The 27,966-nt window shown below is 55.0% G+C and overlaps 1 protein-coding gene across 41 annotated transcripts in view; it reads right to left on the reverse strand.

Moving 5' to 3' along the window:
• TACC2 (transforming acidic coiled-coil containing protein 2) overlaps window positions 1–27,966 on the reverse strand; it is a 202,534-nt gene that overhangs the window by 40,867 nt on the left and 133,701 nt on the right. For 40 of the 41 annotated variants that reach the window (XM_051824267.3, XM_051824261.3, XM_070057109.2 and 37 more), the window contains one exon: window positions 900–1,036. In XM_051824267.3, coding sequence (XP_051680227.3) covers window positions 900–1,036 — 137 coding nt within the window. Of the gene's footprint in view, window positions 1–899; window positions 1,037–3,254; window positions 3,704–27,966 lie in introns of those variants that run through there. The other variant, XM_089313897.1, reaches the window with a different exon arrangement.

Genomic DNA, 27,966 nt, shown 5'->3' on the forward strand with positions numbered 1-27,966 from the left:
GGTTCACCCCCGAAACGGCCGCTATGGCTGGCGTGCTGCGGCCGGCGCACTGCGCCGAACCAAAGCCAGGAGCCAGGTGCTTCCTCCTGGTCTCCCATGCGGGTGCAGGGCCCAAGCACTTGGGCCATCCTCCACTGCCTTCCTGGGCCACAGCAGTGAGCTGGACTGGAAGAGGAGCAACCGGGACAGAATGTGGCGCCCCAACTGGGACTAGAACCCGGTGTGCCGGCACCGCAGGTGGAGATTAGCCCAGTGAGCTGCGGTACCGGCCATCCAGAGCTTTGTGAGCCCTGTCATAAAGCCACAAGTGGAAAATTCCACATCTGACTTCGTGTGATGAGTCACAGCCAAAATGCAGGTGCACTAAAAACACAGTATCGGGTCATGTGTGCAGGATGTGCACGAAACAAACGAATTTCATGTTTAGACTTGAGTCCACTTCCAAGAAAACTCATTATGCACTGAAAAGAATTCTAAGAAATCCAAAATATCCCAAGACACCAGGTCCCAAGCATTTTAGGGTCGGGGTCCCCTGCCTGTACTGCCCACGGTGCCCATGCCCGTGGGGGCTCTGGTTTGGAAGACAAGTATGAAGTCACCAGCATTCTGACAGGAGAGAGAAGCCACACTGCAATCCAAGACCAGGCCGGAAACTTCCGTGACTCACTTGTCCCCACTGACACTGAGCCTTCAAGGGCAAGGCCCCCAAGGGCCTCCCCCAAACACCTGCAAAGAAGGCCCAGCGTCACCCACCACACCTGCTCACCTCACATGAAACACCGCCCAGAGCCAACAAGCCCCAGCAGCTGCTATGGATGGGCTCAGGGTGGGCGCCACCTCCACCTGTGCCCCAGGAGGAGCCGCCGCAGCTGCCCCGGGAGCTCAGCGTCCTCGGTTACCTGGTTCTTCCGGGGGCGGTGGTGCGCTGACCTCAGGTTCAGGGATGACTTCGGGGGGCGGCGGGGGCGGGGCTGGTGGAGCTTTGACGGGGGTCGTTGACTCCGGGGTCTCAAATGCTTCTTCAGAGTCAGAACTCCTGATGGAGAGAGGAGATGTGGGGTCAGACAGCGGCCGAGGGCCAGGCCCGCGGCACAGCACGGCCTCCGGACTCCCCAGCCGTGAGTTCAGGCTCAGCACTCGGGCAAGCTCCGGGCACAGACACGAGGAATCATCCCAGGGACCGCTCTCACCACCAGCTTCGAAGGTGCCCAACTGAGGGATGCTCTGAACTCAGCTCTACGGGAACCACATCCTTGTCCACTTCGTGGCAAACACACAAAGCAGATTTGTGATGAACTTTGGCAAACGATAGCTCATGTAGATTCAAAGAGACGCAGAGGCAGTCTGCACGGTGCCCTGCTGGGGTCTCAACCCACCTCCCGGACCCAGCTCTCCATCACCCTGCCCGCCCACCCATCTCACCCACCTCGTCCTTCCCACCACTGCCCTGCCTTTTCCTAATGTGGACACAGATTAACGTGCATGTAATCATATTATGAGTTTTCTCTCTGGGAGCTGAAAATCCCAGAGGCAGCCAGCCCGGTTTATCATAGATCACCAAGCCTAAAAGAGGAGGCAATGAATGAACATCCATTGAGTGAATGAGTGAATAAGTGAATGAATGAATGGAAGCTAGAGAGCCAGCCAGAGGAGGGTGCACCAGACCAGGTCACACAGCACGGCCCGTGGCCCCCGCAGTGTGGCCTGTGGGGAATTCTCTCCATGCAGAGAGAGAACAGGACCAACAGAGAATCCACCCAGGCACAGACAACCTCTGCAGGCAATCTGGCCCAGGTGCCTGGTGTTGTGTGTGGCCCAGAGGGCTGAGATGCCACCTAGGATGCTGGCATCCCCTATGTGAGTGCCAGTTCAAGTCCCAGCTGCCCTGCTTCTGAGCCAGCTCCCTGCTGATGCACCTGGGAAGACCGTGGAAGATGGTCCAGGTGCTTGGGCCCCTGCCACCACGTGGTAGACCATGATGGCGTTCCTGGCCCAGCACTGGCCGTTGCAGCCATTTAGGAAGTAAACTAGCAAACAGAAGATCTCTTTCTCTTGGTCTCTCCCTCTCTCTGTTACTCTGCTTTTCAAGTAAGTAAATAAATCTGAGGAGGAAGAGAGAGAAGGGGAGGGGAGGAGAAGCCACTCTGTCCAGCACCAGGGGAAGCAGCTCTCCAGAGGAAAGCCTCACCCTGGGGTCAAGAAACCCAGCAGGTATCTTCTGCCTTGCCCAGCTCCCTGTGGCTGCTGAACTGGGGGAGGCACCCCCACCAGTCACTGAGCCTGGGGTGCGGTCTGTGGGTGCAAGCAGCTGATAGCCTGCAAAAGGTGCCCAGGGGTCCATGGCTGAGCCCAACCTCCCAACCTCCCTCTGAGGACAGCCAGTGTAGCAGCAGCAGCAGCCTCAGGATGGTGTAAACGGATCCGAATCCCCGTGCAATGAGAAGTCAGCCATCAAGAAGGCAGGCACTCGGGGTTGCTGCCGGGCACAGACAACCTCTGCAGGAAATCTGGGGGAACCCTTTCGGAGGGTGACCCTGCAGGTGCAGGTGGAAGGTGACAGATTGTGCTGGCCACAAAGCCCGACACTGCAAGAAATCTGCACAGCTGAGCTCCCACAGGGACAAAGGCCCAGTGACCTGGGCACAGACCACCCTCTCCTAAAGACCCTCAGCCAGAGGCCAGCAGGGAGCACCAGGACCCAAAACAATGACTCCACTCCCTGCTGGGACCAGGACAGGGAGCTGTTTGGTGAGCCCCCTTCAGAAGAGCTACATGGATGTTGCTTTTACAACTTGTTTCTCTGCAATTCACTGCCCCAGTGCCAAAAACCTACACCCTTCCCAGAAACCTGGGCCCCTCTAACTAGCCACAAAGCACCCCCAGGGACCCAGAGACACACAGAAACATCAGAGCCGCTTTTGATGGCTCCAAGGAGCCAGCGCCAGCACATACAAGGAGGGAGAGCCCGACTTCTTACAAACACACATTAATATTAAAGAGCTCGGCTTTTGTCTGTGGGGAGAATGTAAGATCCACGCTTGGACGACAACAGATCTAGGGACCTGCGGTAAGGCAGAATCCGCTTCTCAGCAGGAAAACACAAGGCCGGTACACAACTGGGCAGAGAAGAGGAATACGAGTTTGGATCCGCCCGGTGGCTCTGGGTGTAGCCTGGGAACCCAACTTCCTCACCCCAGCCCCCAGCACCGCACGCACCAGGGGCAACGCCAACTCCATGCACGGAGCCAACTTGCCTCTCTCCGGAGCATCCTCGAAGGGCCGGGAGCCTGGAGTCCTCACTGCTGGTCACCGCTGTCCACACCCACCGGGCCCACTCCACTGGGGACCACATCTGCCAGGCGCCAAGTGCCATCTCTGAAGAACAGCCTCCGTCCCTCAAATTCCCAACCCTAATTCCCTTGCTGGTATCTCTGGGATCTAAACCTCTTCAGATTTCACCAAAAGAGTCAGCTGCACCCCAGCCACGGACGCCGTGAGCTTCTCTGCACCCGGAGGTCCTGCGCCTGCCCCGCTCAGGCCCCGATGCAGACTGGGACTGAGCGCTCCGTCCCTGGCGTCCGCGTCCCTGGGCGCTGGCAGCCTGCAACTCGGGAGCACAAAGGGCCCCGTGCTTTCTCAGCAGCACAAGCAGGCGATCAGGAGGCCCGGACGTGGCTGGGCTCTGGCTGCGGAATTCCAATGAGGTCTGAGCTGCAGCTGCCCAGCCTGCACACCTGCTCCGAGAACCCAGCACTGACCCCTGCCCTGCGTGGGAGGCGGTACACGGGGAGGGCCAGGGCTCGGGCACACCAAACCCTTGGTGCTTCCTGCCTGTTTACTACGAGCTATGAAAACGCCACGGACCACTAGAATGGCATTCACTTCCGGTGCTGCCTGCCTCGTGTTCCTATTCCTGCATCCTCTCCAGGGAGCAGACAGCGAGTTAATCAGGAGGCGGATGGCAGCTTTTTTAATTAGCTCTTTTTTCTCCATTCAGTTTCCCAGGGGCTCAAAACCACTTCCAAGAGCAAGGATTTCTGGAATCCACCCACAAAGAGTCTGTACATAAAACATAGCAGCTTTTTGGAGTCCAATGCATAAAGACAAAGTCTCATCAGCTGTGTAATTTTTTTTTTTTTACCGAAGAAACTAAAATACAAGAAATTATTCTGTTAAGGCTGCAAAGACACTTTAAAGTGAAAGAAAACAAGGCTAATTTGCCACAAGTAGGTATCAGAAAGAAAAATGCTGCTACTATTATATGCTAAAACATCTCTAAATTATGGGATGCTTAAGCACCGGGTTCACTATGTAAGGAAATACACAAATATATTTCTATAGTGTAAATATAGTTTTAAAATTATTTATTTATTTATCTGACACAGAGAACTAGAGAGACAGAAAGAGATCTCCCATACATGGTTAATTCCCCAAATGCCCTCAAGCACTGGGGCTGGGCTAGGCTGGGGCAGGCTGGGGCAGGGCTAGGCTGGGGCAGGGGGCAGGCACTCAACTACCTGCACCTTCACCTGCTGCCTCCTAGGGTGTGTAGTAGCAGGATGCTGGCATCAGAAGCAGAGTGTCCAACACCACAAGCTTATCCCAACACAGTTCTTAATGTCCAGACGTGAAATTGTAGGCATGAAAAGCATACTAGCCACCATTGTCACATATGTTGTTCTGTGTCAGGCACTAGGCTTACCCATACACTTCCTCACAACCTTCCAAAACGTCGCATCTTACAGATGAGACGACAATGCTCAGAGATGCAGATGACTTTGTTCAAGGCCATGCAGTTGGCAAGTGATGGGAGCCAGGGCTCAAGTCCAGAGCTGTCTGCCTCTCGAATCTGTGTCCTTCTCACTACATCTGCGGCTTCCAAATGTGTTTAGCAAGCTCAACTTAGAAATTGCTTTCATTAGAAAGTCTACCGAGGAGAACAATTAGGCTGTTGGGATGAACTTGCAAATCTGACACAGGGTTGGGTAACCCATCTACAGCATTACACCCGCTGATTTCTCCCTGGTTACACTGTACTGTTACAATGCATGCTGATGGGTAACTGCAAAGCTTTTTAGCAGTTAGTCTTGTGATCATGGGATCATGGGATATTCTTTACTAAGGCGGAAGGTGGGGGCAGGAGAATCATTTAACCACACAAACCAAATTAATCTTTCAGCAGCAAGGCCAAGGCCAAGGCCTTATGCTGGTGGCCACCAGAACTGCACAGCGTGGTGCATCCAGATGAGAAGGGCAGATGGGATGGGTAGCCCTGGGGCAAACCGACTGTGCTTGCTTGCTGCGGAACCCTGAGCCTGCTGAGACACCCCCACTGTGTGTTGCAGTTTGTGCTGTTCAAAAATATTTTTTCGAGTATTTCCCACGTGCTGCTTTGACAGAGCGCGTCGTCTGTGGAGGGGCTGAGCTCAGCACTGGTGCAACAGAGAGGTTTGCAGATGGTGCGCTGTGGGACTTGAGCTCTGTAGAGATTCTTTGAAATTCAAGAAAACACCGGAAAAGGAACAGCTAGAAATTCCATCGCGGGGCCTGCCTTCATTAGGCACTGCCTCCAAAGAAGAGTCTCTGTTCTGAACGCAATGCCCACCCTGGAAATGTAAAGGCACCTGACTACCAGCGCACAGTTCCTTCATGAGCTTCGCCAAAGCAGAAGGGAAGTCTTGCATGTGTGCCCCAGATTTCCAGTTTGCAATTCCCCTACATTGGTCTGGGACTGGATGGAGCTTCCTGAGACCACCTCCCCAGACGCAAGGGTCGGGAAGAGGCCTCGCCAGAGATGGGGGTGGGCCACGCCCCCCAGGACGCCAGCACACCACCTCACCTCCAGCCCCCTGTCGAGGGCACAACCTGAGCAGGAAGTCCAGGCGCTGCCCCAGGTCCAGGAGTGCCCCTTCCTCCCCGCTCCCTTCTCCTGGAAGACCTGGCCCAGGTAAAGGCCACAGCTCTGGTCCGAAGTCCCGCACCAGGGAAGATCAGCCGGCAACGTCCAGGCCAAATTACCATCTGCCATCCCTGAAGAGAGAGGGAGGCCATCCAGAAAGCAGGCTGAGCTGCAGGCAGGCCCGGCTGCCGCGTGCATCTGGCCGTCTCGTGTGAGACGCGTCTGACGGATCTGTGAGTGAGCGCGTGTTTCTGAAACTGCTGTGTGGCAGATCCTATTCATCAGCACATTCCGCTGAGTGACAACTTTAGGCAGTCCTGTCAACAAAAGCTGTCCCCACCCCAACACACGGGCACGCGCGCCCCTCTCTCCTGCCTGCCTGCACCTGCAGCGACCTCACCAGACCCAGAGGGGTCTTCAGGTGAAAGCGCCCATCCCGGACAGGAGAAAGGCATTTTCTCTCTAACACCACGCCTCCACATTTAGGCAGGGGAAGAACGTGATCTCGACACAACCAAATGCTTGGGGGTCAGATGGCACTAAGCCAGCTCTGTAAAGCCAGGCTGCTAGAATTTTCCAGGCTAATAAAACCTAGGGTAGCCTCAAGACAATCGAAGCTGATGATGGCACAGTTATCCTCAGATCCCAGCAGCAGGAGTCTGTCAGGTTTGTGACCCATTTTCAGGTTCAAGCAACCATTACCGGGGGCCACAGTCAGGTATTAGCAGGCCTCAAAGGAGCCACGGCCATGACCATCTGGTCTGACCATGGGGGAAGAGCACGCACAGACTGAGGGTCCCCTAGAGCCAGTGGACCCAGTCATGCAGTGAGTGGAACTGCGGGAAACAGACTCTGGATGACTGCAGGAAAAGTGGGATTTATGGAAAGGCTTGAAGAACCTGGTCTGAAGAGGCTGGAGCGTGGGCATTCAGTCTTTCTTCCATGGACTTTTTGCATCTCTCAGCTCCTGGTTTCCACTCTAGGCAGGGGACATGTGATTGGCTATCTTGGGTCACAACCACAGTAGAGCCTAGGAAACCACCCAAGCCCAGTGGAATGGGAGAGAGAATGTTCCAGAAGGTGGTCAGAGGTAGAATGGCTGTCAGGCGGCCACCACCAACACCCCCCTCCCCACCATGTCACTCACTCAGCAAGGGCAGGACTGCAGCTGTCACGTGGCCCCCAGGACCTTGGATTATCTGTTGGGTAATCATAACAAGGATAACACCCTTCCCACAGCTCTGATTCTGCCCCTGGCCTCTAAGCATCAGAAATCTGGGGAGGGGTTGATGCTGTGGCTTAGTAGGCGAAGCCTCTGCCTACAGCACCGGCGTCCCATGTGGGCACTGGTTCGTGTTCCAGCTGCCCCTCTTCTGGTCCAGCTCCCTACTAATGCACCTGAGAAAGTAGTGGAAGATGGCGCAAGTGCTTGGGCCCCTGCACCCACATGGGAGACCCAGAAGAAGCTCCTGGCTCCTGGCTCCGGGTGGGCCCAGCTCTGCCATTGTGGCCATTTGGGAAGTGGAAGACCTTCCAGTGGATGGAAGACCTTTCTCTCTCTCTCTGTAATTCTATCATTCAAATAAACAGATAAAATGAAAGTAAATTAATCTGGAGACTGGCAGGTGTTTGGCCTGGCAGTTAAGATGCTGGTGAGGATATCTGTGTCCCAGATCAGACTGCCTGGCTCTGAGCACTGGCCTTGGCCCCTGACTCCAGCTTCCTGCTAATGCAGACCCTGGGAGGCAGCAGTGATGGCTCCAGGAACTTGGCTCCTGCTACCCACATGAGACCTGGACTGTGCTCCTGGCTCCTGGCTTCAACCCTAGCCCAGCTCCGGCCTTTGCAGGTAGGGGAATAAATCAGCGGATGGCAGCGTGCGCTCTCACTGTTTTTCTCCCTCTCAAATTAAAACAAAATGCTTTTAATCGGCAGGAATATGATCTGCTAGTGTTTCAGAAAGAACTCAGCGGAGGAGAACTGGCTGCCGAACAAAGAAAGAGGGCAAGTGCAAGACCACGTAGAGTGGGACTTGCTGGTTGCACTTACAGACAGGAAGTGGAATCTGACAGCCACGAGACATAAGGGTCTCTGTACCCTGAGGAAAGAAAGAGGCCTTTATAGGCAAAGTCAGCCCGAGGCTAATTGCAATACCAGAATTCTGCATCCTTAAGAGAGGCCTCAGGCTTCAGTGAGACCCACAGCTTCTTTTTACGGCTGTGTTTACCCACAGAGCAGGAGTGGGGACCATCCGGCCTCACTGGCCAGCGAAATCTGGCCCTGCCAAGTAACCGCAGGTGGGACTACAAATCCAATTAGTCTACAGCAGGCTACTTTTTCAGTTGATCATTGTGTGTGGCCCACAATGATGTTGTAAACACCCAAATGGCCCTTAGCAGAAACGTTTCCCACTTCCGGACTGTTTAGGGTGACCCCGAACAGACTTAAAGACAAGATGAACCATCCAGCTTGCAGGCTACCAGGGCCCCTAGGTGATTCGGTCCAAGCTCCCGAGCTGAGCTGGCATGAAAGAGGATGTGGAGCGTGCACGGCGTGGCCGCTGCCCTGCTGGGACGCGGCCCTGAGCCCTCTGGGTTGAACCTCGAACTTCTGGAGGGAACGCACAACCCATTCTGCAGGGACAAGGCAGTGTCTCCCGAAGGGAGGCGGCTCAGGGTGGCACAGAGCCCGTGTGTGTAAGTGTGCCCACCAAGGCACGCCCTCCACGCACACTTAGCTGGGAAACTTACTGATGACGATGGCTGTGATGGCTCAGGAGGACAGTTCCTTGCCTTCACTGACACCCCCAATTTAATTTTCATCACTAAACTCCTTGCTGCAATCTTTACTCTAAACTCTGATTCTTAAAACTCTAACGGGAAATAAGATACTTATGGGTACTGCTAGGACACACTGAATTCAGGACATAAGGAGGGGCTTCTGACAAGTTGTCATCAAGAGTCCCTCTGTGTTCCCTGGAGAGGGCAAGCACGGTGTCGCTGCCCTGCTCAGGAGCTGCTCAGTGAGCCAGAGGTATCCACCCCTACGTGAGACACAGCCAGGACCCCAGGACACGCCCTGCTCACGGAGTCACGTGGCCCGGGCTTGCACATCATGGCACCTAGCGAAGAGGCTGTCTGCTCTCCCCTTGCACACCAGTCCACAGCTTAGTATCTGGTTTCTGAACCGAAATGAAAGGAGAAGGGGCAGGGTGATGTGCAGATAGGCACACAGATAGCATCTGCAGAGTAAGTGAGACAGAAAAACCCTGCGAGGAAGCGAGAACTCAAAAAGCAGTAACATCTGGCCAACGGCTAGGGCCTCCCCAAGCTCCTGACAAGTAGCAGACCCCCACGCCGGCCCAGTACCACTGGGCTGCTAACAAGGATGGGTGTCAAGAGAGCTCCACATTAAGCGATAAGGAGACAGCAAATTAAGGAACAAGCTCATTTTGGAGACAACAGCTATACAGAAACGTATACAAACACACACACATTTATTTACAAATCAGGGTCTTTTAACAGTTCCTGCAAAATGGAATGAAAAGATAAACTTGCTTTTGGACATCCGAGCACAGAGAGAAGTTCGCAAAGTTAATGGCGAGATGCTTATGATGAAAAAAGCTCTATGTGTGAATTCTGATTCAGAAAGAGACCTTGAAACACAGGTATAGGAACACGATTGCCTTGGCAACAGGGAAGCTGCAGATTCCAGCCTCACTCCTGGGACGCCAGGGGCCTGCCCAGATGTGCTGAGCAAATCCTGTCAAATCTCATCCACGGCCAGCACACAATGGGAGGGGACCCACTGGGATGGGATTAGCTGGATTATACTCGGGACAACACGGATGAAGGGAAAACACCAAAGAGGAGTTTGGAGACCACAGAGCAGCAGGAACGCAGCTCGGCCTCTGCACGGTCCAAACACAGCCACCTGGGTCAGTGAGAAGCACCCAGCCTGCAGCCAAGGCACGCATTCCACACGGAGTGACCTGAATTCCAGTGTGGCTTCCCAGGAAGTGCCCGGCCCCCAGCAGCAGACCTGTCAGGAATGGTACTAGCGCCACGATTCCTCAGAGCTTCCCCACCCATCCTCACAACACATGGAGCCCGTGAAGAACAAGACCCATGCCCATCAGGTGCTGGCACCTGGGCAGGTGAACCGAGCGGCTCACACCTCCAAGAAGTGTGAATCCTCCTGGGCCCAGAGAACGTGGAGAATTCAGGTTCAGCACCTTGCCCAAGGGTTCAGGAGCCCCTGGGGCAGACATGACACAAGAGCAGGTATCTCACCTGCAGCTCCTGTGGGTGAAGCGGATGCACGCAGAGAGAATCTCTAGTCCATCCCTGGTTTCTGGGGGCAGCCTCACTTCGAGGGAAGGGCCCGAGTGGACATTTCTGCGTCTGGATCTGTGCCCACCTGTGGGGGCAGCCGGCCGGCCTGCCTCTCCCGCCAGCCCTTCGCTCACAGGCCCAGGTCAGGCTGTCCCAACTACAATGGCCCAAGGTTACTGAAACCTACAGGGAGCATCTTGGGGGCCACTCGGACATCTGGGTTGGCCCAGGGACCACTGCAGGGAGTCAGGAGAGCCCCAATGCCGTTACTCTCATGGAGTCACACTCTGGGCAAAAGACAATCCCATCCTAGGTCTCGGAGAGCCCATGGGGATGACAACTCTTTCAAAGCCAAGGCCGTGGGGCTGCAGCTCTGCAGGGCTGGCCCTGGCCCCAGCCCCCAAGCCCTGCATGTTGAATGCGTCCTCACCTACGTGTCTGTCTCTGTCTCTTGAGCCCACCCGCACACCTTCCTCTCCCCTCGCAGCTTCTCTCCTGTCTCCACCTCTCAGTGTGCAGCAGAAAGGAAAGCAAACACATTCGGAGGCTGCCCACCGTTGGGAAGCCTGCACTTGCCATCAATAATTAATGCTCATGCATGTTGGCTTTATTATTCATTATTTTCCCTTCACAGTGGGCTTCAAAGCCTTGCAAATGACTGGGGATCATGGGAATGGGGAGGGATTTACAGCCTCAGAACACAGGACAATAACATCCTTAAATGCATTCTTCCAAATGCTTTACAAACACACGCTGAGACTTCATCGTCTGCACACATACAAACTCAGCTACACCTTACATATGGGTTTCCACCTGCTGGCTCCATCCCAAGCCCCCCAGCAGATGCAGGAGCCCTCCGGGTGCGGTCCAAGCAGCTGAGGGTTGATCACGCACACTGGCTCCCAGCTGAGGACAGCACAGACCTGCGTGAGGCCTCGGGAGACCTGGGTCCGACCGGCCAGAAGCTGCTTCCGGAGAGGCCGTGAGTGTTTCAGTGAACTTTCCTGGAACCTGGCAAGTCTCAGGGCCCTGTCTGAATCAGAAAGAGACACCCCAGCTCTGCTGAGCCTACAGCAACCTATGGGCCACAGCGTCCCCCAACGAGTCTCAATCGCGACCTCACACATGGAAACAAAAGGCACAAACCCAGACGTGGGATGGGCGCAATCAGGAAGCTTCGAGGCTGCCCTCCCCCAGTCTGCTCATGGCGCCTTGCACAGCGAAGGAGGCCCTGAATCTTCTGTCCTTCTCCTTCCAGCTTCTTTACAGGATAAAAAGGAAAAGGAGGGCTGGCAGACAGCACGCTAGGGCAGGGCAGGAGTGATGCCCGTGCCTCGGAGAAAGACGACGGCCTTGCCACTGCGGTGGCTTTGCCCCGTTCTCTCACACACAAAGCAGCAACAGCAACTCCGCCGTTGACCCACTTATCAAAACCCCTGAACAAATCACGTCGAAATTAAAGCACTTTCATCTCACAATATGTGAATCCCGTGATTCCACATCTCATGGAGGAAAACAGAACACCATCCACCACCTACAAAACTGGACTCGGACAGATCCGGCACCAGAGCCACGCTCTGCCCCGGTGCTGTGTGTGACGTATGCGGCGGGCAGCCGCAGGGAGGGGACATCGGCGCACCTGCCACACCGGCTGCTTGCAGAGCTGCGTTTGTCTCTGTCAACACCTTGCTCTCCGAAGGGACAGTGCCCCTCCTCTCACTCTAGGCTTACAAACATCCGATAAACATCGGAAATGGGAAATGCGCACCCTAGCTTAGCCTCACGGCACACTGTGCAGCACCAGCTGTCTCCCTGTGACCCGGAGGCTGACGGGGAGCTGTGCTCGCTACTGAGAGCCAGCCCAGGAAAAGATCTACGTCCACATTCAAAGTACAGCTTTTGCCAGCCATGCATTCCTTTCATACCATGTAGTCAAAACAAACAAACAAACAAACAAACCTAACTGGAACCCTCGTAAGTCTGCATCGCTAGTGCTAGTCCATAAAGCATTAAAATTTTATACCCAAAGTGAGCGCACCCTTTCCCCTCCCAGAGCAGAAGCAAAGCAGCCCGCAGCCTGATCTTATTTCTTTAAAGCCCCGGGTTGGGGTACAGCAGACCACGGTGCATGAACTCACAGGTGGAAGGGATGAGAATGAAATTTTGGGGGTTGGCATCGTGGCACAGTGGGTTAAACCAGCACCTGCAAAGCCAGCCTCCCATTATCAAAGCACTGGTTCCTGGCTGCTCCATTCCAATCTGGCTCCCTGCTAATAATGCGCCTGGGAAAGCAGCAGATCATGGCCCACGTACTTGGGCTCCTGCCACTCACACGGGACACCACTCACATGGATGGAGTTCCAGGATCCCGGCTGCGGCCCAGCCATTGTGATCACTTGGGAAGTTTACCAGGGATGAGAACTCTCTCTCTCCCCCCTCTCTCCCTCTCTCCGCCTCTGTCTCTCCTTCTAAATCTGCCTTTCAAATAAATGATTTTCTTGCTCTCCCCACACACTGACAACCCCCCAAACACACACACACACACACACACACACACTACCAGAACGTGGGTGGGAACTGTAAGAGTGAGCAGCACATTTCACTCGAGGAGGCCCTGAATAATTCCCAGGCACTTGGAGAGAAACTGCAAAGGGCCCAGCTGCAGAAGTGCTGGCCCCCGGACTCGGGATGCTGGGGTGCTCCCTGGAAGGGGGGCTCCCCACAGTCCAGACATGCAGAGCAGAGGAGGGGCCGTCTCAAGGCTGGGGGAGAAGGTTCCAGGCAGACAGGGATGCCACAAGAAGAGGGTCGCTGGGTGGGCAGGAGGCTAGGTGCAAGCACGGTGCCATGGCACCCTGGGCCATGGGCGAGGACAAAGTGGACGGGGAGGAAGCAGTCTGCAGAGCAGTTGTGGCCACTAGCTGGGCCGTGTCAGGACACACGAGGGGTGTGGAAGGCCATCCCGACCACGCAGAGAACAGCAAGGCAAGGGTGGGAGCGACCCAGAGCCCAGCAGAGAGGAGGAGCCTCGCACTGGGCGGCCAGGTGTGAGATACACTGACAGGTGCCTGCCGGGTGTCAAGGAGAGCGCGGAGACCCCAGGTTGTGCTCTTGAGAAGTTCTGGCTAAAACAAGCATTTTTCAAAAATGTGTGGTTAAGCATTTGCCTGCAGCGCCAGCATCCCCTGTGGGCACCAGTTTGAGTCCTGGCTGCTCTACCTCTGATCCAGCTCCCTGCTGATGGCCCTGGGAAAGCAGTGGAAGATGGCCCAAGTGTTTGGGTCTCTGCACCCACGTGGGGAACCCAGAAGAAGCTCCAGTCTTCAGATTGGCTCAGTTCCAGCCGTTGTGGCCAGCTGGGGAGTGAACTAGCGGATGGAAGACCTTTCTTTCTCCCTCTGTCTGTAACTCTGCCTCTCAAGTGAATAAATAAATATTTTTTAAAAATGTGTAATCAGGAGACAGTAACTTTACCTAGTCACAGGGTGTGATGGCCACATGAGGGTAGCTGGCAAATCTATCACTCAGACGTGGATCATTTCCTGTGCTGCAAATGTTCAGAATCATCTCCATGGTTATTTTGAAACACGCTATCAGCCACAGCTACCCTGCTGTACTTCAGAACATCAGTGCCGTTCCTCCCACCCAGCCGCAGCCCTGCACCAGGCACTGCTCCCTCCCCCATACCCTCCCCCTGCTCCAGGAACCACTATTCCAGTCTCCACCGCTATGAAATCAACTTCTTACTTTCCACAGGTAATTGAGAACACGCAGTACTAAAAATAACCACTTATTTTTCACTGGCACTATAATTGATACAAGAAAGAAAATAGTTTTTCTTAACCCCAAGAGAGTCCGAGTCTCTTTCAGACCAGTTGATTTAACAGTGACAACAATATCAGGCCCATTTCAGTGGTTTAAATATGACAAGACTGATAAGTAACCGCGGATTTCCATGACAGAGAACAGCTCCGATGATGGACGGATATGATTTCTCACATCAAGTAACATTACTGTCTCAAGGTGAGAGGTTCTGTGGCAATAACCCAGCTGAGTGAAAACAGCTGACCTGCCAACAAACTACTCTGATGCATGATAATGGAACAGGAGGAGGCAGAAATCTGCCCGTGGTCACCGGGCCATTTCTACTCATCCCGCCTCCCAGCTTCTGACCCACAAGTAAGCCCAGGAAGCTCCAGATCAGGGTGCAGGTATAATTGGACTCTTGCCTGCTCTTGCTTTAAGTGAGGAGCTGTGTTTGTTTTCTCAACTCTCTGGCATTGAAGGCTCAAAGTTTTCAATTTTCTCAATGTCCTTACTATTTAAGTCAGGGCTCTGGCTTCAGCCGCAACTTAAATGTCAGCTGAATTAAATACTTAGGAGTTTATTTCTTAATTCATCACAAGCCGTACTAATTGATGAAGCATCAGAACTTTTTAAACAATATTTTAAACAATCCAGGGTCTCTGCACCAGCGCTGTGGCATAGCAGGTAAAGTTGTCGTCTGCAGTGCCGGCCTCCCAAATGGCAGCTGGTTTGTCTGAGTCCCAGCTGCTCCTCTTCCGATCCAGCTCTCTGCTGTGACCTGGGAAAGCAGTAGAAGATGGCCCAAGTTCTTGGGCCCCTGCACCCATGTGGGAGATCCAGAAGAAGCTCTTGGCTCTAGATCGGCCCAGCTCTGGCCATTATGGCTACTTAGGGAGTGAACCAGCAAATGGAAGACTCTCTCTCTGCCCCTGCCTCTCTGTAACTCAGCCTTTCAAATAAAATAAATCTTTTAACAACAACAAAGTCCAGGGTCTCCTCTAGGTTTTGGCTCACCCAACTGAGTGCTGCAGCGTGAATGGAGAAGCTCTGACTCCACACCAGAGACAGGCGCCGCATCGGCCATCGTTCCACAGCCTCTCAACAGACAAGAATGTTATAGCAAAGACAGCAGGGCAGGGAGTGAGGGCTCCCCATCCTCCCTCCTCTCCTGAGACAGGACTGGAATCAGAATGAGAGGGGATCAAAGAGAAGAGGGGAGGGCGTGGGTCAACCCCCAGGAGCAATCCCCCTCCCCCAAGTTCCTAGGTTGAAATCCTCACCTCCAAGGCCCTGGAGAGACCCTCACTCTTGCCACAGGTGAGGCTGTAGTGAGAAGGCCCTCACCAAACTCTGAAACTGCCCTGACCTCACCCTTCCAGCTTCCAGAACCCAAAAGCTCTGCTGTTCACCACCCGCAGCGTCTCCACCTGGGTGGACTGGGGCAGAGGGAAGCCCACCCACCCCATACCGCGTGTCAGCTGGATGGACTGGGACAGAGGTAAGCCCACCCACCTCATACCGCGTGTCAGCTGGGTGGACTGGGGCAGAGGGAAGCCCACCCACCCCATACTGAGTGTCAGCTGGATGGACTGGGACAGAGGTAAGCCCACCCACCCCATACCGCGTGTCACCTGGGTGGACTGGGACAGAGATAAGCCCACCCACCCCATACCGCGTGTCAGCTGGATGGACTGGGACAGAGGTAAGCCCACCCACCCCATACCGCGTGTCAGATGGGTGGACTGGGACAGAGGTAAGCCCACCCACCCCATACCGCGTGTCAGCTGGGTGGACTGGGACAGAGATAAGCCCACCTACCCCATACCACGTGTCACCTGGGTGGACTGGGACAGAGATAAGTCCACCCACCCCACACCATCTCAGCTGGATGGACTGGGACAGAGGGAAGCCCACCTACCCCACACCGCGTGTCAGATGCGTGTGCCTGAGCTCTCTGCAGACTCCCGACACCTGGAGCATGAAAGCCGCCCCTTCACCTCCTCGGGGAACACGGGGTGCCCTTGTTCTCCCCAGGGCCTGTGCTGCTTCTGGAAGGGCCCTGAGCACCCTCCAACCCACTCCACCCCAGTGACCCTCCCTGCACAGCGTAAGGTCCTTTGCAGGCAATCACACACCATGCAGGATTTGAACCATGCTCCACGGGCCTGGGCCTCATCTCCAGCTGCCTGGGAAACTGTCGGCCTCTGAGCCCTGAGCCCATGTCCACGTCGGGCCATCACCGTGCTTTTCAGAAGGGCCTGTGCACAACTGATATCGGGGAGCCTATTTTAAAATTAATATTTGGGATTTTGTCTCAAGCTTAGAGATGCATTCTAAACTTAGACATAGAGAAGACAGGCAACATGGTAAAGTTTAGGATTTATTTGGGGAAGTGAGAGAAATACACAGAAACATGAGAGCTGTATTTAAGGGAGAGAGGAGTTGCACACCAGGCAGAGAGCAGACCCAGGGCCATGGGCCTGTGTTCACAGGGCGGAGCTGCGTGGGAAGGAAATCCCACACAGGCAGGAGTGACCACAAAACCAGGAATGACCGCACAACCGCACCGGCAAAACAGGGGGAGAAGCAGCAAACCCGAGTGCACTCTCGGGAGCCGGAGAACAAGGGCAGGCCCAGCACTTCCAAACAGGGCGTAGTTACATAGTCTGACTGGCAGGTGGGCGTATACAGGTGGGATCAGGCAGGGGCGTGAGATCATGCAGGGGGCGGGGTGGGGGCGTGGTCTCCAGCTCGCCAATCTAATTACTTTAATCCCACCTGCCTGCCTGTATCACCACCAGCACCCCAGTGGACTGAGCTCCCACAGGCCAGGGCTACAAGGACCCCCCACCCTCTCCCATCACTAAGGGTGCAGGGCCTGGCCCCAATTCCTCTATGGCCATCATCCTGCCACTTGGGCCTCCTCTTCTATCTCACAACTTTCCTGCTCCAGTTTCACCATATAACATGCTTGACCAATCAGATGTTGTTACAATTGGGCTGGAGCAGAGACTCAGACCTCCCCAGCAGGGCCTGCGCAGGGTCACCTGCCTGGTTCCCTCCCACACCCTTGCCACGCCCATGCCAGCCTTTAAGTGGAAGAAAACTGTACCCAGGAAACAACAGATTCCCAACACGCTGGGCCTCACCGGGGGGTACCCAGGAGGGGTGAACACAACAAAAACTGCATCTGAAAGGAACCGGCCAGGGGGCCAGCAAAGCCTCCAGACAGACCAGGGATTCTAACACATCCTCCTGCACATGGTGCCAGCATCCCAGGGTTTTCCTTCCACAGGAATTGTATATCTAGATTATTTATGTGGTTTATTTATATGAAAGGCGGGGGGGGGGGGAGCAGAGGGAGAGACAGAGACAGAGATCTTCTATCCTGTTTTACTCCCCAGATGGCTGCAACAGCCAGGATAGGGCCAGGCAGAAGCCAGGAACCCGTAACTCTCCATGTCCCCCACGTGGGTGACAGAGACCCAAGCACTTGGGCCATCTTCAGCTGCCTTCCCAGGCGCATTAGCAGGGAGCCGGATCAGAAGTGCCCAGCCAGGATTTGAACTTGTGCGCCATATGGATGCAGGTGTCCAGTGGTGGCTCAACCTCCTGTGCCACAGAACACCTGCACTCCCACTGCCACTCACTCCAGCACCACCGTGCATGCACTTTCTAGTTCCTCTTCTCATCTGCGACAAAGGGAGGAATGTGGCACTAACCCATTTCACTGATGTCATAATGCGAGGAGTCAGAGGGGCCAACAGGCAGTCAGATTGGTCCCAGTGGAAAATGAGGAAAGGGAGTCCCCTAAGAGGGTGCAAAATGCTTGCTTCCCCCAAAGTTAGCTTTAGCTAGATGGAAGGTGCTGACTCCCACCGCGCGTTTCTCCCAGAAAGCTGCCTTTAGCAAAACAAAAGTACCGGTCTAGCTCCTGGGAAGCTTCCGATTTTATCTCGAGAAGAGCAAGGGACAGGTGGTTCCAGCCTTGACTGTGAAAACAAGCTACCTAGGCTACCCGCCCCCGCCCCAAGCCTCTTTTGTTTTATACTGAGCAAACCAGACAGGGCAAATAAGATTACAAATCAGGTCTTTTGATGGGTTTTGTCCCTGCCTTGTAACTGATTATTAGCCAATTTTCAGTTTTTTCCCCCTAAAATGGTGCTTAAAACCCCCACTACCACCAGCCGCTTGGGTTCTGCCTCTTTTGGCTGATTCAGGAGGCTTCAGACTTAAACAAATCTAGCATTCCTGCATGGAAATTCTTCTTCCAAGTGAGACAAAGAATCCAGGTAACTGAGGATCGGAAAGCTGAGGAGGCGTGGTCCTGTGCCCAGAACCCAGGGCAGGTCGTCACTGAGTGAGTGCCACTGTCCACCTGCTGTCTGTGCGACGCTATTTGTCAAGGCTTCACATCCATCCGAACAGGCTGGCTCAGCCACACTCGCCTCTTCTGGGGAGCAGCTGGCTCCATTACCAGGCACACCCCCAGTCTCCCAGCCACCTGCCTTGAGGGTCCAGGGGAATGCCCAGGTCCCAGACACAGACTGACAGTGGTACCAGTGGAAGAACACACATACTGCGCACCGGTCTATGGGCTTGCCCAGGGAGCAGGCACAGGCCCAAACAGGAAGGGGGTGCAGGAGAGACTGTGAAACAGGGTTGGGAGTCAGGGGGACACCACTCAGGGTCAGCCCACTGTCTGTCTATGGGAACAGGCAGCTGGTACCCTCGGGGACTTGGGGCCTGATGGCAAGAGCTGGTCAGGGGTCAGCACAATACTGCCGGAAGCTTCTGACCACACCCAACCACCTCCTCCTGCCACTTGCCACCTTGGTCACTTCTGTCCTGCTCTGTCCAGCTACCTGAAGTCACCCTACCATCTGCGAGAGCCGGGATGCTGTCCCAGGAGCAGGTGTCTCCCATGGCTGTCCATTTGCGGACAAAGCCAAGGCCAGGTCTGCAGCCCAGCTCTCCTCACAGCTCCTTGCCTGCTGGACCCTGCATCCCTGAAGACAGCACAGGGTTAAGGACCAGGCAGACAGAAGCCTATGGGGGGAGGCACCACAGAGAGGGCACCATGGCCCAGAAGCCTCAGCAGTGGTGGCTGCGGTAGGTCAGAGACGATTTGAAGACACATATCCTGATGCTTTAGGGGTTTCTGGGATTCCTTTTGGTGGGGAAGGGACCTGATATGTATTTTTTTTTTTTTTTTTGACAGACAGAGTCAGACAGAGAGAAAGGTCTTCCTTTTGTTGGTTCACCCCCCAAATGGCCGCCACGGCCAGCACTGCACCGATCTGAAGCCAGGAGCCAGGTGCTTCTTCCTGGTCTCCCATGCAGGTGCAGGGGCCCAAGCACTCGGGCCATCCTCCACTGCCTTCCCGGGCCACAGCAGAGAGCTGGACTGAAAGAGGAGCAACCAGGACTAGAACCCAGGGTGCCAGCGCTGCAGGCGGAGGACTAGCCAAGTGAGCCTCAGTGCCAGCCCTGATATGTATTTTTCTAAAGGCATCCTGGAAATGAGCTTTGTGGGAGCCCCACCTGTCAGTCACAGCAGACCTATCCCCTTCTCTGCAAGTTGGTTTGAACTTCTACCTGCAGCCAAAGCTGCCCGGGGGTAGCCATGAGCAAGGGACAGCCTGGGTGCAGCTCTGCCTGGGGACACTCTGCTCAGTGCACACAAACTGCTGGTCACTGGTTTAGGAGGCAAAATGCGGGGTCCCCCTGCCTCTGCCCCACCTCGGTGTTTCTCTGCCTTCCCCTTCTTGGCCCCTGGAGGCCGACGCCGTGAGAGCCCCTCTCCTTTCCCCAGCAGCCAGACGGCCCAGGAGGCACCTTGGGGACCTTTGAGAAGGGAAGGGCAGGGGCTGGAGCAGCTCTTCGAAGATGGGTCACATGACCTCTGAAGATGGGTCACGTGACCTGCACACGGGCTTGGCAGGACAGGCACACAGTTCAGCACAATCCACATGTGTGCAGAGGTTTTCCCTAAAGCAAAGCCAGCCTCTCTCTCCAGCCTCTGTCCAGGAGGAAAAGTACTACCAGCCCATCCTAGGCATCTCCCTTTCATGTGGAACAATGAACAATTAGCAACTCCCACCAGGCCCCAGGAATGGCAGAGGAGTGACTCTCAGAGGCTGCAGTCCCCTTTGATCCCAGCCCGGATCTGATCCCAGCGTTAGTGCTTGCGTGGGTGGCTGCAGGAAGCACAGCTCCTTGCGGGGAGGGGGGGGCAGCAAACAGGCTGGCAGCTCTCAGTGGGATACTGTCCCCCTGCCCGGTCCCCCCCCCCCAGTGGACAAAGAGCAGCCTGGGTGTTTTCTCAGCCGAGGCAGGCAGCCTGCTCTAACTGTGCATCCCAGGTCATGGCTGAGCCTCGGGAAGCTTCGACTCAGACCCCTCTCAGCAGGTGAACCATCTCACAAGGCCAGGAGCTTGGCTTTGAAACACCTCTGAGCTTGCTGGGCCTCGGGAGACGCCAACTTTCAGCTGCAGTTCATCCAGGGCAAAGGCATGAGCTGGGGGGGGGCGTGTTCGGAGCAACACTTAAGATGCTGCTTGGGATGCCCGCACCCCATATCTGAGCACCGGGTCCGAGTTCCGGCTCTGCTTCTGATCCAGCTTCCTGCTAGGGTGCACTCTGGGAGGCAGTGGGTGACGGCTCAGGTACTTGGGTCCCTGTTGCCCACGTGGGAGACCTGAATGGAGTTCTGGGCATTTGGGCAGTGAACCAGTGGACAGATCTTTCTCTGTCTGCTTTTGAAATAAAAAGTAAAATGAATAAATACAAAAAACTTAAAAAAAAAAAACAACATAAGCTAGAGCCTGGCCCTGGGTCCGTGGTTGGCTACTTTTACTCCCCAGTCAACCTGGCACATTTGCTCGTGGGAGAGAGAACTTGTCATGAAGCCCTTGCCCCGGGGGATGCTCTGAGCAGACTGCCAAGTGATGCGGTCCCTCTAAAGTTACGTCTTTGCAACAAATTCTAAGTTCTTGGGAAAAAGATTCAAGTGACTACCTGACTCACTCTGAATAATGACTAGCAGGAAAGCCTTCCAGGATGGTTCACAAAGGCTGGGCCTGTGGGATTTAAACCACTTTCCCTTAAGGAAAATCCCCCTGTGGTTTCCAGCTGTGAAATCCTCAGACTCTGGGACCCCACAAGCACACTGCTCAGAGGCTTGGATGCTGATGCAGCCAGGGCCCAGCAGCTGGCCTGAGCTCGGGGCCCCACAAGCACACAGTCCTCTCAGCAGGACAGAGAAAGCCCTGGGCAGAGGGACAGCCCCCTGCTGCGATGCCCCCATCCCACTGCTGTGCCCAGAGTCAGAGGCTGCAACTTCACCCAGGAAGAGCTGCACACGATTCCATTTCAGGAGACAGCAGGGGTAACGGTGAAAGCAGCCAACCCAGAGGGAAGAAGCCTTGAACAGAGGGCTGGCAGGGAGCAAGCCTGCAGGAAGTCCACCGCCCCAGCCAGGATTTCCTGCCCAGCCACGGAGAGACGCGGGACGAAAGGCCCAGCTTCCCATCCCAGGAGCGGCCTCCTTTGTAGGGGCTGAGGAGGCAGCACAAGGCCCAGCCCAGCCCCTGCCAAGCTCTCCCTCCCTGCTGGCAGCAGACCCCTGGTCTACTCGGCCAGCAGCTTCCTTAGAGGAAGCGCGGAGAGGAAGGCAGGGATGGATCAGAATGGCCTGTGGAAGGGGGCGGGGGGACCAGGCACAGAGGTTTGGGAGAAAGCAGGGAAGACGGAGACAGCAGCGAGGCTGTCGCCCCAGGAGACAGCTGTGGTGTGTGAGGGAGGGAGGACCTCCTCCCGGCTGTAACCCACACTGCATTCCTGCTCGGGGTACTCAGCGCAAGCACTCGAAGGCAGAGGCTGACTTTCTCTATGCAGTGGTACCAGCAGGCTCCTGTGACGCCTCCCCAAGGTGCCAGGCAGGCAGTGCTGGACTCGCAGTCTTCGTGGCAACAGGTCAGGTCCTTGTGGGAGGGCCACAGAACCTCAACACCCAAAGGTGTCCAGCCAAGCCCATCACAGCCCACTAAGGAGCCCTGCAATGGCTCCAGGCAGAGCAGATGTGGCTACAACTCCTTCTGCTACTAAGACATCGGCTCCTGGCTGGGCATTTGGAACAGTGGTTAAGACACTACTTGGGACGTCCACAGCCCATGTCAGAGTCCTCAGGCTCAAGTCCCAGCCCCGCTCCTGATGCCAGCTTCCTGCCAATGTGCACCCTGGAAGGCAGCAAGTGATGGCTCAGGCGGCTGGGTTCCTGCCACCCACATGGGGGACCTGGACTGAGTTCACAGCAGGCAGGCAATAACCCTAACCCTAACCCTAACCCTAACCCTAACCCTAACCCTAACCCTAACCCTAACCCTAACCCTAACCCTAACCTGGCTTCAGCCCTGCTCAGCCCTGGCCCGTGGGCATGTAGAGGATGAGCCAATAGATGAGAGTTCTTTCCGTCTGTCTGTGTCCTTCTCTCTGCCCCTCAAATTAATTAACTAATTTTTAAAAAGATACCTGCTGGGGCCGGCAGTGTGGCGCAGCAGGAAAAGCTGCCGCCTGCAGTGCCTGCATCCCATATGGACGCCGGTTCGGGTCCTGGCTGCTCCACTTCATAGCAGCTCTCTGCTATGGCCTGGGAAAGCAGATGGCCCAAGTCCTTGGGCCCCTGCACCCAAGTAGGAGACCCAGAAGAGGCTCAGCTCCGGCCGTTGTGGCCAATTGGAGTAAACCAGCGGATGGAAGACCTCTCTCTGCCTCTCCTTCTCTCTCTGTGTAAGTAATTCTTTCAAGTAAAGTAAATAAATCTTTTAAAAAAATAAAAAGACATCTGCTATGGTTGGAATATTTTGTCCCTCCAAACTCAGGAGTTTGATCTCAAAGACTTAGGGTACTAACAGGGTCTAACCTGGGGCTGGTGTTATGATACAGTAGGCAAAGCCACTGCCTGCGAAGCCGGCATCCCCCATATGGGCACCGGTTCAAGTCCTGGCTGTTCCTCTTCTGATCCAGCTCCCTGCTGATGGCCTGGAGGGCGGCAGAGGATGGCCCAAGTGCTTGGGCCCCTGGCACCCACGCAGGAAACCCAGAAGAAGCTCCTGACTCCTGGCTTGGCCTGGCCCAGCCCTGGCCTTTGTAGCCATTGGTGGAGTGAACTGGCAGATGGAAGATTTCTCTCTCTCTCTTTCTCTCTCTCTGTAACTCTTTCAAACTTATAAATAAATCTAAAAAAAAAAAAGTGCAATTTTTTTTTTTTGACAGGCAGAGTAGACAGTGAGAGACAGAGATAAAGGTCTTCCTTTACCGTTGGTTCACCCTCCAATGGCCACTGCAGCTGGCGCACCGCGCTGATCCAAAGCCTGGAGCCAGGTGCTTCTCCTGGTCTCCCATGCGGGTGCAGGGCCCAAGCACTTGGGCCATCCTCCACTGCACTCCCTGGCCACAGCAGAGATCTGGCCTGGAAGAGGGGCAACCGGGACAGAATCCGGTGCCTCGACTGAGACTAGAACCTGGTATGCCGGCGCTGCAGGCAGAGGATTAGCCTAGTGAGCCACAGCGCCAGCTCCGGCCAAGGGTGCAATCTTAATTGAATTATGCCATTTAGAGGCAGGGCCTTCAGGCTGTGGAGCGAGAGCCCCAGTGGTTTCATTAAAGACACAGACACACTCACTCCCTGCTCACCGTGAGACACTCTAAGCTGTCTCAGGACACCACCCACAGGAAGGCAGGCAATAGAGGAGGCCCCAGACCTCTCTCCTTGATAAAGCTGGGCTGCCCCAGGCACTTCGTTAGAGTAGCAGAAGCCGCTGGTACCACATTCATTCACTTGTTCACGCATTCATTCGAAAACATTTATTGAGTTCCTACTGTGTGTGCAGCACTGGGCCAGATGCTGGGGATATGAGCACAAACAATAGAAATGCCCTCATATTGCCTACATTCTGCTGAGAACAGTTTTTTTTTTTTTTTAATCAAAGAATTACAAATTATAGTGAGCATTATGGAGAACTCAAAGAATGATATAGACTTGTGATGTACAGCAGACACTTGCTTACGTGTGGTTACATAAATGTAAACTAACCAGAGCTGGTTAAGCACCACTTGTAGCACCAACATCTCACATCAGACTGCTGGTTCAACTCTTGGCTGCTTTGCTTCTGATCCAGCGCCCTGCTAGTGGGCCTGGGAAAGCAGCAGGTGATGGCCCAGTACTCAGGCCCCTGCCACCCATATGGAAGACTTTGGAGATCCTGGCTCCTGCCTTCAACCTGGCCCAGACCTGGCTGTTGCAGCCATTTTGGACATGAGCCAGTGGATGGAAGATGTGTCTCTCTGGCACTCTGTCTTTCAAATAAATAAATGTTATTTGAAAAAATAAATTAAATAAAACTTAAATTCAGTTTCTGGAATGTACAAGCCACTTTTTTTTTTTTTTTTTTTTTTTGACAGGCAGAGTAGACAGAGAGAGAGAGACAGAGAGAAAGGTCTTCCTTTGCCGTTGGTTCACCCTCCAGTGGCCGCCACGGCTGGCGCGCTGCGGCCGGCGCACCGTGCTGATCCGATGGCAGGAGCCGGGTGCTTCTCCTGGTCTCCCATGGGGTGCAGGGCCCAAGCACTTGGGCCATCCTCCACTGCCTTTCCAGGCCACAGCAGAGAGCTGGCCTGGAAGAGGGGCAACCGGGACAGAATCCAGCGCTCCGACCAGAACTAGAACCCGGTGTGCCTGCGCCGCTAGGTGGTGGATTAGCCTATTGAGCTGCGGCGCCCGCCAACAAGCCACCTTTCAAGTGCTCAACAGCCACGTGTGGCTTCTGGCTACTTATTGGGTAGTGCAGATCTTGGGGCCTTTCCGTCATCAGAGAAGGCTATACTTGACAGAACAGAGACATACTGGCAGGAAAGCCTACTGAGAACCAAATCTTGGGGAGCTGGCCATGCTGGCATGGGGCAGGTGGCTTTCTGGAGAATCTTAGGGCAGATGCAAAGGCCCTGAGGCACAGGGCACTGCAAGTGCAAAGGGCTGATGTGTGGCAGGCGCTGCTGGAGAACCTGGGCACGGGGAGGCTCTGTAGGTCCTGCCAGGGTTTGGAAGCAGATCATAGATTGAGTTCTCTGGAGGAAGGAGGTGACGAAGAGGGAGGAGACGAGACTGATGTTCCAGCTTCTGGCTCCAGCGCCAAAGGCTGAGATGGGGAAGAAAGGCAGGGCCTGGGTTAGGCTGCAGGGGAGGAAGAAGGTCATCAGAGCTATGCCTTGGCCAGGCGACACCTGAGCCACCCAGGAAGGGACAGGAAGTCACCCACTGGGCAAGCACGGTGCTCAGATGAGAGGCAAGGATGTAAACTGAGGCACTACCGCATGCACTATTATTTAAACCTAAGAGCATGGATGCGACACCATGCAGGGAGAGAGAGCAAGAAATAAAGAAGGCTGCCCAGGCAGAAGGCCTGAGGGTTCCTGCCTTGACAGACAGCCACAAGGTCGTGAGGGGAGGGACAAGGGTCTGAGCCCCGCCCCAACCATCTGTGTGCCGGGAGATCAGCGAACTGGGACCCACGTCTGTCGCTGCAAATGAAGTTTTCCTGGAAAGCAGACTTGCCGGCTGCAAGCAACAGCAGAGCTGAGTTATCACAACAAAGGCTGAGCGCCCACAGGGCCCAAGCCATTCACCCCATCCCATGCCTCTTTCCACAAAGAATGTGCTGAGCCAGGCAGAGGACTTGAGTTCCCTTAGCCAGGAAGCTCGCCTGCCTCCCAGGATGAATGGGAATATTTCTACCACGGAAAACCCCGTGCACGCAAGTCTGCTGCACCTGAGGCTGCTGGGCCGGAGCGGAAGAGCTCACTCTCAGCGTTCACGCTGCAGCCTGCACCGCTGCTCCTGTGTTTGGCAACGGCAAACGGCACATACCTGCTCCCAAAAACAGCTGCTAAAGTCGACTTGTAAATATATCCAGCACCCATGGCACCTGAGCTACTGCTTTCAAAGCAGGAGGGCTGTGTGTTCTCTGTGGCCCACCAGCCTCCCCAGACCCCATCAGACCTGACTCAAGAGTGTGGGTCCAAGAGCAGCTGAGTGCAAAAGCCTAGCCCCTCGCCGCTCATCTTATGGGGAAAGGACGGAACGGTGCGGCCTCCTCTGCCCGCCCCTCAGTCCTGCTCTAGCATCAGTAATCCATCTGGCAACAGCAGCCAATCATACTTCAGGTTAAAGTGTTTCCTAGGCAACCAAAAATCTAGCCATAGAGACAGGCGGCAGACAGTGGAAACACAGGGACAGCGATGGGATTGTCAATGGGGAGGCTGACCCAGAATCCCCCACTGTGATGTTACCCCGCCCACTGAATCACACTTGATCAATATTCGAGTCCTAACTGCTCGTCCCTCAGCAGGGACTACCGGGTCCCAGAGTGCTGGCGTAGCCTTGAATGGCCGGCAGCCACCTGCAGGGCCTCAGAATGTACCTAACTTCAGTTCACCTGTCAGAAAGTCTACAGGTTAAGTCCCACAGAGATGGGACAAGTAGCAAAAAGCCAGAAACACTGTGGAATGGACCATGGGCTTGGGACAGAGCTGGAGACATCTTGGGACAGAGCTGGAGACATCTAGGAATGGTGAAGACAGGCGACAGTGCACTTGGTTGGGAGCCTTAGCGAGCTCATGCTCCCTCCCCATTCTTCACATAGCTCTGCCGTGGGGTACGGGTCAGCATGGGGGAAGACTCATGTCCAACAATAACATCCAAAGCACGATCTGCTTCCAGGAATGCGCTCCTTTAAGCTAAGTGCCTTAGCCAAGGGGAGCCCCAAAAACAAAGCAAACAAAACAACAAAAACCTGGGCTTAAGAAGGACCCAAAGAGGGCCAAAGAAAGGTCCCTGCTGGGCGCCCCAGGTGGGAGGTGGGTAGTCAAGGGCAGAGCATAGCACCTCCACTTTTGCAGGCATCCATTGCCGGCGCCACCACCTCCTTGGAGTCTTTGTGGATGTGGCATCTCACCTCTGAGACACCCTCCAGCTGGGCAAGACCCAAGTCATCAGACCCTTGCAACAGCTCCCAGACTGCAGCAAGGACAGGGCCGGCAACCACACAAGCAATGGTTCTCTGGCCTGCGACCACAGATGGCTGGAGAGCGTCAGGCCTTCCGGGTTCGTGAGGCACTGCCCGAGGTCTCTGTCTTGTCCTGGCTACCTCTGATGCCACCTGCTTCTCACGGTCCAGTCCAATCTCATCAATTTCCGCCAGAGCCGCTCCCAGGGCAGTTTTCCTGTCGTGGCCAGTGCCCCGTCTTCCTGAGTCCCGAGGGTAAGCGCTCCACTCTGGCTGGGGCCCTGGGCAACCGCCACAGCCTGATGCAGCTTCACCTCTCATCTCCTCCCTCCCGTCCACCGCGGCCCCTCGAGTCTGATCCTCGTGTCCTACATTCTGATTTGTTTCCACGTTTGTGGTTTGAGTTTTGGAGCTGAGGCACGTACACGTTGGCCTGAGAGGGTTCTGCCAACAGAACCGCTGCTTCCGTTCTCAGCATGGCTGGCTCTCGGTGGCTGGGGTGGGAGAAACAGAGAGAGCTGGTTGGGGGGCGGGGCTCCTGGAATGGGATCCCCAATGACACACACAGAACCTGAAGCTACTTCACTCAGCAGAAGCAGGTGCACCAGGGGAGGAAGGGATGAACGGCAGTGCTAACGGACAGGTCACGCTTCCCTGAACACTGCCCGGCCCTTCCTCCACCTCCCGCCCTTGCCCTCTGAGAAAGACGGGCTTCCTGGGCAGAATCCTTCTCCTTGGTACTCATTTCTAGCTGGAAATGGCTACTGTGGCCATCAGGGCTTCCCTCCCAGTCAGGGAAGGCAGGGCTAGAAGTAGCCTGAGGTTTTTCTTTTTCATTTTGTTTATATTTATTGATTTATT

Source organism: Oryctolagus cuniculus, chromosome 15 (assembly GCF_051225735.1).
Source record: "Oryctolagus cuniculus isolate XC-2025 breed Fujian yellow rabbit chromosome 15, ASM5122573v1, whole genome shotgun sequence".
Taxonomy (NCBI): Eukaryota; Metazoa; Chordata; class Mammalia; order Lagomorpha; family Leporidae; genus Oryctolagus; species Oryctolagus cuniculus.